Genomic DNA, 19,785 nt, shown 5'->3' with positions numbered 1-19,785 from the left:
AGCTTTTTAACTATGTTTTTTTATAGGTGTATACATACATGTAACCCCTGTAATTAACCAGGGAACACCTCAGAGTCAAATATTTTGGTTATTTCACGCTTGCTAACTGTTAGCATGCTAACTTTTTTACGTCCCCCAAAAATTTCCAGATATTCCACTTTTCCATAACCCTTTTTCTCTCCAAAACATTGTTACTATGTCAACAGTTGTCAACCGATTCAAACCCTTCCAAAGTCACAATGCTCCTTGATAATGTTAGTCAATTCTTAGCATGCTAACGTTAGCATGCTAACATCCTGATATTTGCCTGTTAGCTTTTTAGCTTATTATTTCCAGGTGTATACATACATGTAACCCCGTGATTAACCAGGGAACACCTCCGAGTCAAATATTTTTGTTATTTCACGCTTGCTAACTGTTAGCATGCTAACTTTTTTACGTCTCCAAAAAAAATTCAGGATATTCCACTTTTCCATAACCCTTTTTCGCTACAAAAAATTGTTACTATCCCAACAGTTCACAACCGATTCAAACCCTTCCAAAGTCACAATGCTCCTTGATAATGTTAGTTAATTTTTAACATGCTAATGTTAGCATGTAGATACTAGCATGTTAGCTTTTTAACTATGTTTTTTTATAGGTGTATACATACATGTAACCCCTGTAATTAACCAGAGAACACCTCAAAGTCAAATATTTTTGTTATTTCACGCTTGTTGATTTGATTTGATTTGATTTGCTAACTGTTAGCATGCTAACTTTTTTACGTCCCCCAAAAATGTCCAGATATTCCACTTTTCCATAACCCTTTTTCTCTCCAAAACATTGTTACTATGTCAACAGTTCTCAACCGATTCAAACCCTTCCAAAGTCACAATGCTCCTTGATAATGTTAGTCAATTCTTAGCATGCTAACGTTAGCATGCTAGCATCCTGATATTTGCCTGTTAGCTTTTTAGCTTATTATTTCCAGGTGTATACATACATGTAACCCCGTGATTAACCAGGGAACACCTCCGAGTCAAATATTTTTGTTATTTCACGCTTGCTAACTGTTAGCATGCTAACTTTTTTACGTCCCCCCAAAATTTCCGGATATTCCACTTTTCCATAACCCTTTTTCTCTGATAAAAATTGTTACTATGTCAATATTTCTCAACCGATTCAAACCGCTCCAAAGTCACAATGCTCCTTGATGTTAGTCAATTTTTAACATGCTAACGTTAGCATGTAGATACTAGCATGTTAGCTTTTTAACTATGTTTTTTTATAGGTGTATACATACATGTAACCCCTGTAATTAACCAGGGAACACCTCAGAGTCAAATATTTTGGTTATTTCACGCTTGCTAACTGTTAGCATGCTAACTTTTTTACGTCCCCCAAAAATTTCCCGATATTCCACTTTTCCATAACCCTTTTTCTCTACAAAACATTGTTACATGTCAAAAGTTCTCAACCGATTCAAACCCTTCCAAAGTCACAATGCTCCTTGATAATGTTAGTCAATTCTTAGCATGCTAACGTTAGCATGCTAACATCCTGATATTTGCCTGATAGCTTTTTAGCTTATTATTTCCAGGTGCATACATACATGTAACCTCGTGATTAACCAGGGAACACCTTTGAGTCAAATATTTTTGTTATTTCACGCTTGCTAACTGTTAGCATGCTAACTTGTTTACGTCTCCAAAAAAATTCAGGATATTCCACTTTTCCATAACCCTTTTTCGCTACAAAAAATTGTTACTATCCCAACAGTTCTCAACCGATTCAAACCGCTCCAAAGTCACAATGCTCCTTGATAATGTTAGTCAATTCTTAGCATGCTAACGTTAGCATGCTAACATCCTGATATTTGCCTGTTAGCTTTTTAGCTAATTATTTCCAGGTGTAATACATACATGTAACCCCTGTAATTAACCAGGGAACACCTCAGAGTCAAATATTTTGGTTATTTTACGCTTGCTAACTGTTAGCATGCTAACTTTTTTACGTCCCCCAAAATTTTTTAGGATATTCCACTTTCCCATAACCCTTTTTCTCTACAAAACATTGTTACTATGTCAATAGTTCTCAACCGATTCAAACCCTTCCAAAGTCACAATGCTCCTTGATAATTCTTAGCACGCTAACGTTAGCATGCTAACATCCTGATATTTGCCTGTTAGCTTTTTAGCTAATTATTTCCAGGTGTATACATACATGTAACCCCTGTAATTAACCAGGGAGCACGTCCGAGTCAAATATTTTGGTTATTTCACGCTTGCTAACTGTTAGCATGCTAACTTTTTTACGTCCCCCAAATTTTTTTAGGATACCGTATTTTCCGCACTATAAGGCGCACCGGATTATTAGCCGCACCTTCTATGAATTACATATTTCATAATTTTGTCCACCAATAAGCCGCCCCGGACTAAAAGCCGCGCCTACGCTGCGCTAAAGTGAATGTCAAAAAAACGCTGCGCTAAAGTGAATGTCAAAAAAACAGTCAGATAGTTCAGTCAAACTTTAATAATATATTGAAAACCAGCGTTCTAACAACTCTGTCCCAAAATGTACAAATGTGCAATCACAAACATAGTAAAATTCAAAATGGTGTAGAGCAATAGCAACATACCGGTAATGTTGCTCGAACGTTAATGTCACAACACACAACACACAAAATAAACATAGCGCTCACTTTCTGAAGTTATTCTTCATTCGTACCGGTAAATCCTTCGAATTCTTCGTCTTCGGTGTCCGAATTGAAAAGTTGCGCTAGCGTGGCTTCCAAAATGGCGGGCTCCGTCTCTTCGAAATCATCGGATTCAGTGTCGCTGTTGTTGTGCAGCAGTTCTGTGAATCCTGCCTTCCGGAAAGCTCGGACCACAGTTGTGACCGAAATATCTGCCCAGGCATTTACAATCCACTGGCAGATGTTGGCGTATGTTGTCCGGCGTTGTCTGCCCGTCTTAGTGAAGGTGTGTTCGCCTTCGGTCATCCATTTTTCCCACGCAGTTCGCAGTCGTGATTTGAATGCCCTGTTGACACCAATATCCAGCGGTTGGAGTTCTTTGGTTAATCCACCCGGAATGACGGCGAGTGTTGTATTTGTGTGCTTCACTTGTTTTTTGACACCATCTGTGATGTGGGCGCGCATAGAGTCATATATCAACATGGACGGAGCAGCGTGAAAAAAGCCACCCGGCCGCTTCGCGTAAACTTCCCTTAACCACTCGCTCATCTTTTCTTCATCCATCCATCCCTTCGAGTTAGCTTTTATGATGACGCCGGCTGGAAAGGTCTCTTTTGGCAAGGTCTTCCTTTTGAATATCACCATGAGTGGAAGTTAGCATGGCAAGCTAGAACCACAGTGAAGGATGACTTCTCATTCCCTGTGGAGCGAATATTCACCGTACGTGCTCCCGTTCCACAGTGCGGTTCAGTTGCTGTGAAATACGGTAGTAATCCGTGTGCGGATGGAGAGATTGCGTCTTTTTATGACCCGGATCGTTTAGTAGGAGCCATTTTGTGGTCTTTACAGATGTAAACAGGAAATGAAACGTACGGTGATATCCGCGCGTTTTTTCTTCTTCTTCCGGGGGCGGGTGAAGCGCTTCCTGTTCTATGGGGGCGGGTGAAGCGCTTCCTGTTCTATGGGGGCGAGTGCTTTCCTTGGCGGTTGCTTGCGTAGAAGAAGAAGCGCTTCCTGTTCTACCGGGAAAAAAGATGGCGGCTGTTTACCGAAGTTGCGAGACCGAAACTTTATGAAAATGAATCGTAATAAAGCGCACCGGGTTATTAGGCGCACTGTCAGCTTTTGAGAAAAATTGTGGTTTTTAGGTGCGCCTTATAGTGCGGAAAATACGGTATTCCACTTTTCCATAACCCTTTTTCTTTACAAAAAATTGTTACTATGTCAATAGTTCTCAACCGATTCAAACCCTTCCAAAGTCACAATGCTCCTTGCTAACGTTAGCATATTAGCATGCGGACACTAGCATGTTAGCTTTGAATGTTTTTTCCAGGTGTACACATCAATGTAACCCCTGTGATTAACCAGGGAACACCTCCGAGTCAAACGAAATAAGTATTTTACGCTTGCTAACTGTTAGCATGCTAACTTTAGTGTGTTTTGCTTATTTTGCAGGTGTACAGCGAGCTAAACGTCATATATTTTGTTACTCGGAATAGCATGCTAACTGTTAGCATTTCAGTTTGGCTTTTCTCGTCATCTTATTAGGATTGTCCAATCAAACTTACTGATGATCAATCTTTTGATTGTTGTGTAAAGGCTGAATAGAGATTGAAGGAACCTACCCAGGTTGATGCTGAGCTGCAGTCTGGCCCTGCGGAGCTCCAAGGAGATGTAATCGCCTTGCTGTCCTTCGCCGTGCAGCAGCACGCCGTCGCCGGCTGTGGTTCGAAACTTCAGCGCCACGACGTCCTTGACCAGCTTCATCTTCTTGCTTCTGAAGCGGTGGGAGATGACGCCGTGGCCGTCGAAACTCAGCACGTCAGACCCTGCCAGGGATGGACTCCTCTTTTAGGCTTTTGGACGTCAAAACTGCATCGTCCCACGCTATTTTCAACAATCTTGTGATTTTCAACTTTTATTGCCAATCTTGTGATTTTGAACTTTTATTGCCAATCTTGTGATTTTGAACTTTTATTGCCAATCTTGTGATTTTGAACTTTTATTGCCAATCTTGTGATTTTTTACTTTTATTGCCAATCTTGTGATTTTTTACTTTTATTGCCAATCTTGTGATTTTTTTACTTGTTTTGCCACTGTAGTGATTTTTTACTTTTATTGCCAATATTGTGATTTTTTTACTTGTATTGCCACTGTAGTGATTTTTTACTTTTATTGCCAATCTTGTGATTTTTTTGCTTTTATCGCTTTATTGCCAATCTAGTTATTTTTTTACTTTTATTGCCAATCTTGTGATTTTTTACGTTTATTGCCAATCTTGTGATTTTTTACTTTTATTGCCAATCTTGTGATTTTTTACGTGTATTGCCAATCTTGTGATTTTTTTACTTTTATCACTTTATTGCCAATCTAGTTATTTTTTACTTTTATTGCCAATCTTGTGATTTTTTACTTTTATTGCCAATCTAGTGATTTTTAACTTTTATTGCCAATCTTGTGATTTTTTTACTTTTATTGCCAATCTTGTGATTTTTTACTTGTATTGCCACTGTAGTGATTTTTTACTTTTATTGCCAATCTTGTGATTTTTTACTTTTATTGCCAATCTTGTGATTTTTTACTTTTATTGCCAATCTTGAGATTTTTCACTTTTATTGCCACTGTAGTGATGTTTTAGTTTTATTGCCAATCTTGGTTTTTTTTTGCTTTTATCACTTTATTGCCAATCTAGTGATTTTTTACTTTTATTGCCAATCTTGTGATTTTTTACTTTTATTGCCAATCTAGTGATTTTTTTACTTTTATTGCCAATCTTGTGATTTTTTACTTTTATTGCCAATCTTGTGATTTTTTACTTTTATTGCCAATCTTGTGATTTTTTACTTGTATTGCCACTGTAGTGATTTTTTACTTTTATTGCCACTGTAGTGATGTTTTACTTTTATTGCCAATCTTGTGATTTTTTTACTTTTATTGCCAATCTTGTGATTTTTTGCTTCTATTGCCAATTTTGTGATTTTTTACTTTTATTGCCAATCTTGTGATTTTTTACTTTTATTGCCAATCTAGTGATTTTGAACTTTTATTGCCAATCTTGTGATTTTTTACTTTTATTGCCAATCTTGTGATTTTTTTTACTTGTATTGCCACTGTAGTGATTTTTTAAATTTTTGCCAATCTTGTGATTTTTTGCTTTTATTACCAATCTTGTGATTTTTTTACTTTTATTGCCAATCTTGTGATTTTTTACTTTTATTGCCAATCTAGTGATTTTGAACTTTTATTGCCAATCTTGTGATTTTTTACTTTTATTGCCAATCTTGTGATTTTTTTACTTGTATTGCCACTGTAGTGATTTTTTACGTTTATTGCCAATCTTGTGATTTTTTGCTTTTATTACCAATCTTGTGATTTTTTTACTTTTATTGCCAATCTTGTGATTTTTTACTTTTATTGCCAATCTAGTGATTTTGAAGTTTTATTGCCAATCTTGTGATTTTTTTGCTTTTATTGCCAATCTTGTGATTTTTTACTTTTATTGCCAATCTTGTGATTTTTTACTTTTATTGCCAATCTTGTGACTTTTAACTTGTATTGCCAATCTTGTCATTTTTAACTTTTATTGCCAATCTTGTCAAGGAAGAGACTTACAGTAGGAACAGGAAGTGAAGAAGGAAGAGACTTACAGTAGGAACAGGAAGAGACTTACAGTAGGAACAGGAAGTGAAGAAGGAAGAGAGACTTAGTAGGAACAGGAAGTGAAGAAGGAAGAGACTTACAGTAGGAACAGGAAGTGAAGAAGAAAGAGAGACTTATTAAGAACAGGAAGTGAAGAAGGAAGAGAGACTTATTAAGAACAGGAAGTGAAGAAGGAAGAGAGACTTACAGTAGGAACAGGAAGTGAAGGAGGAAGAGAGACTTAGTAGGAACAGGAAGAGACTTAGTAGGAACAGGAAGAGACTTACAGTAGGAACAGGAAGTGAAGGAGGAAGAGAGACTTAGTAGGAACAGGAAGAGACTTAGTAGGAACAGGAAGAGACTTACAGTAGGAAGAGGAAGTGACTTACAGTAGGAACAGGAAGAGACTTACAGTAGGAACAGGAAGTGAAGGAGGAAGAGAGACTTAGTAGGGAACAGGAAGAGACTTAGTAGGAACAGGAAGAGACTTACAGTAGGAAGAGGAAGTGACTTATAGTAGGAAGAGGAAGTGACTTACAGTAGGAACAGGAAGTGAAGGAGGAAGAGAGACTTAGTAGGAACAGGAAGAGACTTAGTAGAAACAGGAAGAGACTTACAGTAGAAAGAGGAAGTGACTTATTGTAGGAAGAGGGAGAGACTTACAGTAGGAACAGGAACAGGAAGTGACTTACAGTAGGAACAGGAACAGGAAGTGACTTATAGTAGGAAGAAGTGACTTACAGTAGGAACAGGAAGACGAAGAGACTTACAGTAGGAACAGGAAGTGAAGGAGGAAGAGAGACTTAGTAGGAACAGGAAAATACTTCGTAGGAACAGGAAGAAACTTACAGTAGGAAGAGGAAGTGACTTACAGTAGGAAGAGGAAGAGACTTACAGTAGGAACAGGAAGTGAAGGAGGAAGAGAGACTTAGTAGGAACAGGAAGAGACTTAGTAGGAACAGGAAGAGACTTACAGTAGGAAGAGGAAGTGACTTACAGTAGGAAGAGGAAGAGACTTACAGTAGGAACAGGAAGTGAAGGAGGAAGAGAGACTTAGTAGGAACAGGAAGAGACTTAGTAGAAACAGGAAGAGACTTACAGTAGGAAGAGGAAGTGACTTACAGTAGGAAGAGGAAGAGACTTACAGTAGGAACAGGAAGTGAAGGAGGAAGAGAGACTTAGTAGGAACAGGAAGAGACTTAGTAGAAACAGGAAGAGACCTACAGTAGGAAGAGGAAGTGACTTACAGTAGGAAGAGGAAGTGACTTACAGTAGGAACAGGAAGTGAAGGAGGAAGAGAGACTTAGTAGGAACAGGAAGAGACTTAGTAGAAACAGGAAGAGACTTACAGTAGGAAGAGGAAGTGACTTATAGTAGGAAGAGGAAGTGACTTACAGTAGGAACAGGAAGTGAAGGAGGAAGAGAGACTTAGTAGGAACAGGAAGAGACTTAGTAGGAACAGGAAGAGACTTACAGTAGGAAGAGGAAGTGACTTACAGTAGGAAGAGGAAGAGACTTACAGTAGGAACAGGAAGTGAAGGAGGAAGAGAGACTTAGTAGGAACAGGAAGAGACTTAGTAGAAACAGGAAGAGACTTACAGTAGGAAGAGGAAGTGACTTACAGTAGGAAGAGGAAGAGACTTACAGTAGGAACAGGAAGTGAAGGAGGAAGAGAGACTTAGTAGGAACAGGAAGAGACTTAGTAGAAACAGGAAGAGACCTACAGTAGGAAGAGGAAGTGACTTACAGTAGGAAGAGGAAGTGACTTACAGTAGGAACAGGAAGTGAAGGAGGAAGAGAGACTTAGTAGGAACAGGAAGAGACTTAGTAGAAACAGGAAGAGACTTACAGTAGGAAGAGGAAGTGACTTATAGTAGGAAGAGGAAGTGACTTACAGTAGGAACAGGAAGAGACTTAGTAGGAAGAGGAAGAGACTTAGTAGAAACAGGAAGAGACTTACAGTAGGAAGAGGAAGTGACTTATAGTAGGAAGAGGAAGTGACTTACAGTAGGAACAGGAAGAGACTTAGTAGGAACAGGAAGAGACTTAGTAGAAACAGGAAGAGACTTACAGTAGGAAGAGGAAGTGACTTATAGTAGGAAGAGGAAGTGACTTACAGTAGGAACAGGAAGAGACTTAGTAGGAAGAGGAAGAGACTTAGTAGAAACAGGAAGAGACCTACAGTAGGAAGAGGAAGTGACTTATAGTAGGAAGAGGAAGTGACTTACAGTAGGAACAGCCGTACAGTTCCAGACGTAGAGCCACACGTCCTGACTGACTCTTGTGACGGGGGACTAAGCGGACGTAGCGAGCCAGGATGTTGTGTTGCAGCTGATGGCGAACTACATCCTCACTGTTCACGTTGCCCTCAAACATCTGCAACAACACATACTACTGTAATACTACACTAGTACTACTGTAATACTACACTAGTACTACATCCTCACTGTTCACGTTACCCTCAAACATCTGCAACAACACATACTACTGTAATACTACACTAGTACTACTGTAATACTACACTAGTACTACATCCTCACTGTTCACGTTGCCCTCAAACATCTGCAACAACACATACTACTGTAATACTACACGAGTACTACTGTAATACTACACTAGTACTACATCCTCACTGTTCACGTTGCCCTCAAACATCTGCAACAACACATACTACTGTAATACTACACTAGTACTACTGTAATACTACACTAGTACTACATCCTCACTGTTCACGTTACCCTCAAACATCTGCAACAACACATACTACTGTAATACTACACTAGTACTACTGTAATACTACACTAGTACTACATCCTCACTGTTCACGTTGCCCTCAAACATCTGCAACAACACATACTACTGTAATACTACACTAGTACTACTGTAATACTACACTAGTACTACATCCTCACTGTTCACGTTACCCTCAAACATCTGCAACAACACATACTACTGTAATACTACACTAGTACTACTGTAATACTACACTAGTACTACATCCTCACTGTTCACGTTACCCTCAAACATCTGCAACAACACATACTACTGTAATACTACACTAGTACTACTGTAATACTACACTAGTACTACATCCTCACTGTTCACGTTACCCTCAAACATCTGCAACAACACATACTACTGTAATACTACACTAGTACTACTGTAATACTACACTAGTACTACATCCTCACTGTTCACGTTGCCCTCAAACATCTGCAACAACACATACTACTGTAATACTACACTAGTACTACTGTAATACTACACTAGTACTACATCCTCACTGTTCACGTTGCCCTCAAACATCTGCAACAACACATACTACTGTAATACTACACTAGTACTACATCCTCACTGTTCACGTTACCCTCAAACATCTGCAACAACACATACTACTGTAATACTACACGAGTACTACACTAGTACTACTGTAATACTACACTAGTTCTACTGTAATACTACACGAGTACTACATCCTCACTGTTCATGTTGCCCTCAAACATCTGCAACAACACATACTACTGTAATACTACACTAGTACTACTGTAATACTGAGTACTTACTGCAACTACTACTGTAATACTACACTAGTACTACTGTAATACTGAGTACTTACTGCAACTACTACTGTAATACTACACTAGTACTACTGCCTTAGATTGGTCAGATCTAGTCTTAGACTTAGATTGGTCACATCTAGTCTTAGACTTAGATTGGTCAGATCTAGTCTTAGACTTAGATTGTTACATCTAGTCTTAGACTTAGATTGGTCACATCTAGTCTTAGACTTAGATTGGTCACATCTAGTCTTAGACTTAGATTGGTCACATCTAGTCTTGGACTTAGATTGGTCACATCTAGTCTTAGACTTAGATTGCTCACATCTAGTCTTAGACTTAGATTGGTCACATCTAGTCTTAGACTTAGATTGGTCACATCTAGTCTTAGACTTAGATTGGTCACATCTAGTCTTAGACTTAGATTGGTCACATCTAGTCTTAGACTTAGATTGGTCACATCTAGTCTTTGACTTAGATTGGTCACATCTAGTCTTAGACTTAGATTGGTCACATCTAGTCTTAGACTTAGATTGGTCACATCTAGTCTTAGACTTAGATTGGTCACATCTAGTATTTGACTTAGATTGGTCACATCTAGTCTTGGACTTAGATTGGTCACATCTAGTCTTAGACTTAGATTGGTCACATCTAGTCTTAGACTTAGATTGGTCACATCTAGTCTTAGACTTAGATTGGTCACATCTAGTCTTTGACTTAGATTGGTCACATCTAGTCTTAGACTTAGATTGGTCACATCTAGTCTTAGACTTAGATTGGTCACATCTAGTCTTAGACTTAGATTGGTCACATCTAGTCTTAGACTTAGATTGGTCACATCTAGTATTTGACTTAGATTGGTCACATCTAGTCTTGGACTTAGATTGGTCACATCTAGTCTTAGACTTAGATTGGTCACATCTAGTATTTGACTTAGATTGGTCACATCTCCAATCCTTTCTGAGCTGCCACCTTATCGTGGTAGAGGAGTTTGCGTGTCCCAATGATCCTAGGAGCTATGTTGTCCGGGGGCTTCTATGCCCCCTGGTAGGGTCTCCCAAGACAAACAGATCCTAGGTGAGGGTTCAGACAAACAGCAGCTCAAACACCTTTATAAAAAGTACAAATCGAGGACCTAGATTTCCCTCGCCCGGACGCGGGTCACCGGGGATCCCCTCTGGAGCCAGGCCAAGAGGTGGGGCATGATGGCGAGCGCCTGGTGGCCGGGCCTGTCCCCATGGGGCCCGGCCGGGCTCAGCCCGAAGAGGCAAAACATGGGTCCCCCCTCCAATGGGCTCACCACTCATGGGAAGGGTCATAGAGGTCGGGTGCAATGTGAGCTGGGCGGAGGCCGAAGGCAGGGCACTTGGCGGTCCGATCCTCGGCTACATAAGCTAGATATAGTTGGACTCACTTCGACGCACAGCAAGGGCTCTGGAGCCTGTTCTCTCGAGAGGGGCTGGACTTTCTTCCACTCTGGCGTTGCAAGCAATGAGAGGCGACGGGCTGGGGTAGCAATTCTTGTTGGCCCCCGGCTCAGAGCCTGCACGTTGGACTTTAACCCAGTAGACGAGAGGGTAGCTTCCCTTCGCCTTCGGGTTGGGGGACGGGTCCTGACTGTTGTTTGTGCTTATGCACCAAACAGCATCTCAGAGTACCCACTCTTTTTGGATTCTCTTGAAGGAGTACTGGAGAGTGCTCCCTCGGGTGATTCCCTCGTTCTGCTGGGAGACTTCAATGCTCATGTTGGCAACGACAGTGCAACCTGGAGAGGCGTGATTGGGAAGAATGGCCGCCCGGATCTGAACCCGAGTGGTGCTTTGTTATTGGACTTTTGTGCTCGTCACGGATTGTCCATAACAAACTCAATATTCAAACATAAGGGTGTCCATATGTGCACTTGGAACCAGGACACCCTTGGCCGCAGTTGCATGATTGACTTTGTAGTTGTGTCATCGGATTTGCGGCCTCATGTTTTGGACATGGGCAGAGCTTTCTACCGATCACCACCTGGTGGTGAGCTTGCTCCAATGGTGGGGGAGGATGCCGGACAGACCTGGCAGGCCCAAACGCATTGTGAGGGTCTGCTGGGAACGCCTAGCTGAGTCTCCTGTCAGAGAGAGTTTCAATTCCCACCTCCAGAAGAACTTTGAACATGTCACGAGGGAGGTGCTGGACATTGAGTCCGAGTGGACCATGTTCCGTGCCTCTATTGTCGAGGCGGCTGATTGGAGCTGTGGCCGCAAGGTGGTTGGTGCCTGTCGTGGCGGTAACCCTAGAACCCGCGGACACCAGCGGTGAGGGATGCCGTCAAGCTGAAGAAAGAGTCCAATCGGGTCCTTTTGGCTCATGGGGTTAGGGTTAACCCTAACCCTGACTCCAAAGGCAGCGGACAGGTACCGACAGGCAGCGGTGTGCGGCTTCAGCGGTCGTGAAGGCAAAAACTCGGACATGGGAGGAGTTTGGGGAAGCCATGGAAAACGATTTCCGGACGGCTTCGAAGCAATTCTGGACCACCATCCGCCGCCTCAGGGGGGGAAGCAGTGCACTGTCAACACCGTGTATGGTGAGGATGGTGTGCTGCTGATCTCTACTGCGGCTGTTGTGGATCAGTGGAGGGAATACTTCGAAGACCTCCTCAATCCCACCAACACGTCTTCTTATGAGGAAGCAGTGCTTGGGGCATCTGTGGTGGACTCTCCTATTTCTGGGGCTGAGGTTGCTGAGGTAGTTAAAAAGCTCCTCGGTGGCAAGGCCCTGGGGATGGATGAGACCCGTCCGGAGTTCCTTAAGGCTCTGGATGCTGTGGGGCTGTCTTGGTTGACAAGACTCTGCAACATCGTGTGGACATCGGGGGCGGTACCTCTGGATTGGCAGACCGGGGTGGTTGTTTCTCTCTTTAAGAAGGGGAACCGGAGGGTGTGTTCCAACTATCATGGGATCACATTCCTCAGCCTTCCTGGTAAGGTCTATTCAGGTGTACTGGAGAGGAGGCTACGCCGGATAGTCGAACCTCGGATTCAGGAGGAACAGTGTGGTTTTCGTCCTGGTCATGGAACTGTGGACCAGCTCTATACTCTCGGCAGGGTCCTTGAGGGTGCATGGGAGTTTGCCCAACCAGTCTACATGTGCTCTGTGGACTTGGAGAAAGCATTTGACCGTGTCCCCCGGGAAGTCCTGTGAGGAGTGCTCATAGAGTATGGGGTATCGGACTGTCTGATTGTCCGCTCCCTGTATGATCAGTGTCAGAGCTGGGTCCGCATTGCCGGCAGTAAGTCGGACCCGTTTCCAGTGAGGGTTGGACTCCGCCAAGGCTGCCCTTTGTCACCCATTCTGTTCTGAACTTTTATGGACAGAATTTCTAGGCACAGTCAAGGCGTTGAGGGGATCTGGTTTGGTGGCTGCAGGATTAGGTCTCTGCTTTTTGCAGATGATGTGGTCCTGATGGCTTCAACTGGCCAGGATCTTCAGCTCTCACTGGATCGGTTCTCAGCCAAGTGTGAAGCGACTGGCATGAGAATCAGCACCTCCAAGTCCGAGTCCATGGTTCTCGCTCGGGAAAGGGTGGAGTGCCATCTCCAGGTTGGGGAGGAGATCTTTCCCCAAGTGGAGGAGTTCAAGTACCTGGGAGTCTTGTTCACGAGTGAGGGAAGAGTGGATGGTGAGATGGACAGGCGGATCGGTGCGGCGTCTTCAGTAATGCGGACGCTGTATCGATCCGTTGTGGTAAAGAAGGAGCTGAGCCGGAAGGCAAAGCTCTCAATTTACCGGTCGATCTACGTTCCCATCCTCACCTATGGTCATGAGCTTTGGGTTATGACTGAAAGGACAAGATCACGGGTACAAGCGGCCCAAATGAGTTTCCTCCGCCGAGTGGCGGGGCTCTCCCTTAGAGATAGGGTGAGAAGCTCTGTCATCCGGGGGGAGCTCAAAGTAAAGCCGCTGCTCCTCCACATGGAGAGGAGCCAGGTGAGGTGGTTCGGGCATCTGGTCAGGATGCCACCTGAACGCCTCCCTAGGGAGGTGTTTAGGGCACGTCCGACCGGCACGAGGGCACGGGGAAGACCCAGGACACGTTGGGAAGACTATGTCTCCCGGCTGGCCTGGGAACGCCTCGGGATCCCCCGGGAGGACCCGGACGAAGGGGCTGGGGAGAGGAAAGTCTGGGCTTCCATGCTCAGGCTGCTGCCTTCGTGACCCGACCTCGGATAAGCGGAAGAAAATGGATGGATGGATGGATGGTCACATCTAGTCTTAGACTGAGATTGGTCACATCTAGTCTTAGACTTAGATTGGTCACGTTTAGTCTTGGACTTAGATTGTTACATCTAGTCTTAGACTTAGATTGGTCACATCGAGTCTTAGACTTAGATTGGTCACATCGAGTCTTAGACTTAGACTGGTCACATCTAGTCTAGTCCCGCCAAGGCTTTCCATGGTCTTGTTGAAAGTGTTCCAGACAGGGTGGATCATGTATGCAGTACTTCCACCAGCCACAGGGGGCAACAGTCAAGTATATGTGTCAGGATGAAGCAGCAGGGCGTGAGTAGAAGAAGATGGCGCTATCTACCCTGAAATAATCTAAATAAACTGGACTTTTACCAGCGACTAGACAACAAACTATTGACATTTCTGACTTTGTGATGTGATGTGCTGGATTTGACCAGCAGAGGGCGACAATGTTACACCTTCGTGTTGAGCCACATGTGTGCGATGTTTGCTGTGTGGACATGTTCCCTTTTTCACTCTTACTCTAATAGTTCTTTCTCACCCAGATGTTTCCGTCCTGCAGGTAAGGCCTCCAGTTCTTCTGGGTGTCGCTGTACACCAGCTGATATCCGCCGGTCCAGTCCGAGCTGCCGTATCGACCCTGCGTCGCTATGGCAACGATCTGCTTCCTGGCGCCCAGGTCCACCTGTAGCCACAGGTAAGGGTCCGTGTCCGAGGGCGACCAGCCTCCAGCGCCTGCTTTGACAATTTGATATCCATGAGATGGCGCTAACTCATCAACCATGCTCAAGACTCCAATCACCCAAGGTCTAGTTCCTAGTAGCCTAGAGCCGAGCATGTAACTGACTACAATAGAAGACTAGCTGTTGTGTCTAGTAGTGAGTGGACTAAGATGTCAAAGTAATAAATACCTCACCTTGGTTCCGGTTGAGTTTGGCGTAACCAGCGCCGTGGTCTGGTGCTAACACTGAGGAGCTGCTGAAGGAGCTGTAGGGAAGGGGCGTGGCCAGGCGGTCCTCACAGCGCCCTGACAACAACAACAACAACAAGGTGTGTTTGTCATCTATTCATGTACACAACATATTACATATTCATCAATGTTTACTTATATAGCCCTAAATCACAAGTGTCTCAAAGGGCTGCGCAAACCACAACCACATCCTGGGCTCAGATCCCACATCAGGGCAAGGAAAAACTCAACCCAATGGGATGACAATGAGAAACCTTGGAGAGGACCGCAGATGTGGGGACCCCTCCTGGGCGACCCCTGTAATGTAAATAAATGTTAATAAAGTGCTAACTAGTATGATCTAATCATTTAAAAACGTTAATAAAATGCTAACCAGTATAATTTAACCTATTAAAATGTAGATAAATGTTAATAAAGTGCCAACTAGTATGATTTAATCATTTAAAATGTGAATAAATGTTAATAAAGTGCTAACTAGTATGATCTGATCATTTATTGGATGTCATCCAAACATGTGTGTTGAAAATAACTATCAATAATAGATCAATAACTGACAATAGTGTGATGTCATCATAGTGTGTCTGTCCTTCAATCAAATGTTTAGTTAGCATGACTGCTAGTTTTAATCAGCAGCTCATTAGATACTGTGTTATTGACGCGATTATGCGTGATTATACATGATTATTCATGATTATGCGTGATTATACATGATTATGCGTGATTATACATGATTATATATGATTATACATGATTACGCGTGATTATACATGATTATTCATGATTATATGTGATTATACATGATTATTCATGATTATATGTGATTATACATGATTATACGTGATTATACATGATTATGCGTGATTATACATGATTGTATATGATTATACATGATTATGCGTGATTATACATGATTACACATTATACATGATTATACGTAATTATACATGATTATGCGTGACCATACATGATTATACGTGATTATGCATGATTATTCATGATTATACGTGATTATACATGATTATTCGTAACTATACGTGATTATGCATGATTATTCATGACTATACATTATTATATGTGATTATACGTGGTTGTGCATTATTATGCGTGATTATACATGATTATGCGTGATTATACATTATGTGTGATTATACATGATTATTCGTGATTATAAGTGATTATACATGATTATATATGATTATACATGATTATGCGTGATTATACATGATTATGCGTGATTATACATGATTATTCATGATTATACATGATTATACATGATTATGCGTGATTATACATGATTATGCGTGATTATACATGATTACATATTATACATATTATACGTAATTATACATGATTATGCGTGACCATACATGATTATTCATGATTATACGCGATTATACATGATTATACGTGATTATACATGATTATGCGTGATTATACATGATTACACATTATACATGGTTATACGTAATTATACATGATTATGCGTGACCATACATGATTATTCATGATTATACGTGATTATACATGATTATGCGTGATTATACATGATGACACATTATACATGATTATACGTAATTATACATGATTATGCGTGACCATACATGATTATATGTGATTATTCATGATTATAAGTGACTATACATGATTATAAATAAATGATAAATGGGTTGTACTTGTATAGCGCTTTTCTACCTTCAAGGTACTCAATACGTGATTATGCATGATTATTCATGATTATACGTGATTATGCATGATTATTCATTATTATTCGTAACTATACGTGATTATGCATGATTATGCATGATTATTCATGTCTATACATTATTATACGTGATTATTCGTGACTATGCATGATTATACATGGTTGTGCATCATTATACGTGATTATGCATAATTATTCATGACTATACATGATTATATGTGATTATGCATGATTATTCATGACTATACGTGATTATGCTTGATTATTCATGTCTATGCATGAATTTATGTGGTTATGTATGATTATACGTGATTATGCATGACTATACATGATTATACATGATTATTCGTGACTATTATACGTGATTATGTGGTTATACGTGATTATATGTGATTATACGTGCTTATTCGTGACTATACATGATACAAAGATGTTGTTTGATACAAAAAAGTTGATGTTTAAGTATAAAGATGTTGATGTTTGAGTACAAAAATGTTGATGTTTGAGTATAAAGATGTTGATGTTTGAGTATAAAGACGTTGATGTTTGAGTACAAAGATGTTGATGTTGTTTGATGTTGATGTTTAATGTTAATGACTCACGTGATGCAGCAGACATGTTTGATGATGATGTTGATGTTTGAGTATAAAGATATTGATGATGTAGTTTAATGTTGATGTTTGAGTACAAAGATGTTGATGTTTGAGTATAAAGATGATGATGTTTGAGTATAATAAAGATGTTGATGTTTGAGTATAAAGATGTTGATGTTTGAGTATAACGATGTTGATGTTTGAGTATAATAAAGATGTTGATGTTTGAGTATAATAAAGATGTTGATGTTTCAGTATAAAGATGTTGATGATGTTATGACTCACGTGATGCAGCAGACATGTTTGATGTTGATGTTTGAGTATAAATGTTGATGTTATGACTCACATGATGCAGCAGACATGTTTGATGATGATGTTGAGTATAAATGTTGATGTTATGACTCACGTGATGCAGCAGACATGTTTGATGTTGATGTTTGAGTATAAATGTTGATGTTATGACTCACATGATGCAGCAGACATGTTTGATGATGATGTGGAGTATAAATGTTGATGTTATGACTCACGTGATGCAGCAGACATGTTTGATGTTGTGTATAAATGTTGATGTTATGACTCAGGTGATGCAGCAGACATGTTTGATGTTGATGTTGAGTATAAATGTTGATGTTATGACTCACGTGATGCAGCAGACATGTTTGAGTATAAATGTTGATGTTGTGCCTCACGTGATGCAGCAGACATGTTTGATGTTGATGTTTGAGTATAAATGTTGATGTTATGACTCACGTGATGCAGCAGACATGTTTGATGATGATGTTGAGTATAAATGTTGATGTTATGACTCACGTGATGCAGCAGACATGTTTGATGTTGATGTTTGAGTATAAATGTTGATGTTATGACTCACATGATGCAGCAGACATGTTTGATGATGATGTTGAGTATAAATGTTGATGTTATGACTCACGTGATGCAGCAGACATGTTTGATGTTGTGTATAAATGTTGATGTTATGACTCAGGTGATGCAGCAGACATGTTTGATGTTGATGTTGAGTATAAATGTTGATGTTATGACTCACGTGATGCAGCAGACATGTTTGAGTATAAATGTTGATGTTGTGACTCATGTGATGCAGCAGACATGTTTGATGATGATGTTGAGTATAAATGTTGATGTTGTGACTCACGTGATGCAGCAGACATGTTTGATGTTGAGTATAAATGTTGATGTTGTGACTCACGTGATGCAGCAGACATGTTGATGTTGAGTATAAATGTTGATGTTATGACTCACGTGATGCAGCAGACATGTTTGATGATGATGTTGAGTATAAATGTTGATGTTATGACTCACGTGATGCAGCAGACATGTTTGATGATGATGTTGAGTATAAATGTTGATGTTGTGACTCACGTGATGCAGCAGACATGTTTGATGATGATGTTGAGTATAAATGTTGATGTTGTGAACTCACGTGATGCAGCAGACATGTTTGAGTATAAATGATGATGTTGAGTATAAATGTTGATGTTATGACTCACGTGATGCAGCAGACATGTTTGATGATGATGTTGAGTATAAATGTTGATGTTATGACTCACGTGATGCAGCAGACATGTTTGATGATGATGTTGAGTATAAATGTTGATGTTGTGACTCACGTGATGCAGCAGACATGTTTGATGATGATGTTGAGTATAAATGTTGATGTTGTGACTCACGTGATGCAGCAGACATGTTTGATGATGATGTTGAGTATAAATGTTGATGTTGTGAACTCACGTGATGCAGCAGACATGTTTGAGTATAAATGATGATGTTGAGTATAAATGTTGATGTTGTGACTCACGTGATGCAGCAGACATGTTTGATGATGATGTAGAGTATAAATGTTGATGTTATGACTCACGTGATGCAGCAGACGAGGCATGCTGGCAGGTGATGAAGAGGAGGATGAAGAGCAGGGCAGACATCTTCACACAAAGAGAAGATTTCAGACTTCTGAGACGCTCTTTGCTACAAAGGTGGAGTTAGTCCGCACACAAGGTCTTCTAAAGGTGTAGTTAGTAGAGGTGTAGTTAGTTAGTTAGGGTGTAGTAGTAGAGGAGGTGTAGTTAGTTAGTGAGTGATTTCTTCCGCGGCTGACTCAGCAAACATCTTTCTTTCTTTCTTCAGCAGCCAAGCAGGATCAAACCATCGCGCTCTCTTCACATTCATGTCACTCTCACTAAAACACATCAAGAAAAATATTGTCCAGTCTTTTTAAGTCTTCTTACACATTAAAGACGGATTGTTGTTATATTTTGTTTTTTGTTTTGTTTTTTTTACCGTGAAACAGGAGTTTTATAGCGCATAAATCAACTATTGCAGCCGTGGACTCCCCCGCCGCCGCCATGTTGGTACAATCCTTCATTCAAACACCACAACTTTATGTGCACACCGGAAGTAGA

General features: G+C 40.8%; 1 protein-coding gene across 1 annotated transcript in view; it reads right to left on the bottom strand.

Annotated features, from left to right (window-relative positions):
- Positions 1 to 19,553, bottom strand: part of cntnap2b (contactin associated protein 2b) — a 52,777-nt gene extending 33,224 nt beyond the window's left edge. Inside the window, exons 1-5 of the mRNA XM_061928970.2 lie at positions 19,245 to 19,553; positions 15,020 to 15,130; positions 14,645 to 14,838; positions 8,545 to 8,692; positions 4,303 to 4,506 (exon numbers count right to left, since the gene is read on the bottom strand). Of these exons, the coding sequence (XP_061784954.1) occupies positions 4,303 to 4,506; positions 8,545 to 8,692; positions 14,645 to 14,838; positions 15,020 to 15,130; positions 19,245 to 19,308 (721 nt within the window). The 5' untranslated portion in view covers positions 19,309 to 19,553. The remainder of the gene's footprint in view (positions 1 to 4,302; positions 4,507 to 8,544; positions 8,693 to 14,644; positions 14,839 to 15,019; positions 15,131 to 19,244) is intronic.
- Positions 19,554 to 19,785: the final 232 nt, after the last annotated feature.

Source organism: Nerophis lumbriciformis, linkage group LG33, assembly GCF_033978685.3.
Source record: "Nerophis lumbriciformis linkage group LG33, RoL_Nlum_v2.1, whole genome shotgun sequence".
Classification (NCBI taxonomy): Eukaryota; Metazoa; Chordata; class Actinopteri; order Syngnathiformes; family Syngnathidae; genus Nerophis; species Nerophis lumbriciformis.
Note: the sequence above shows the minus strand (reverse complement) of the source record. Positions and strands in the feature narration are given on the sequence as shown.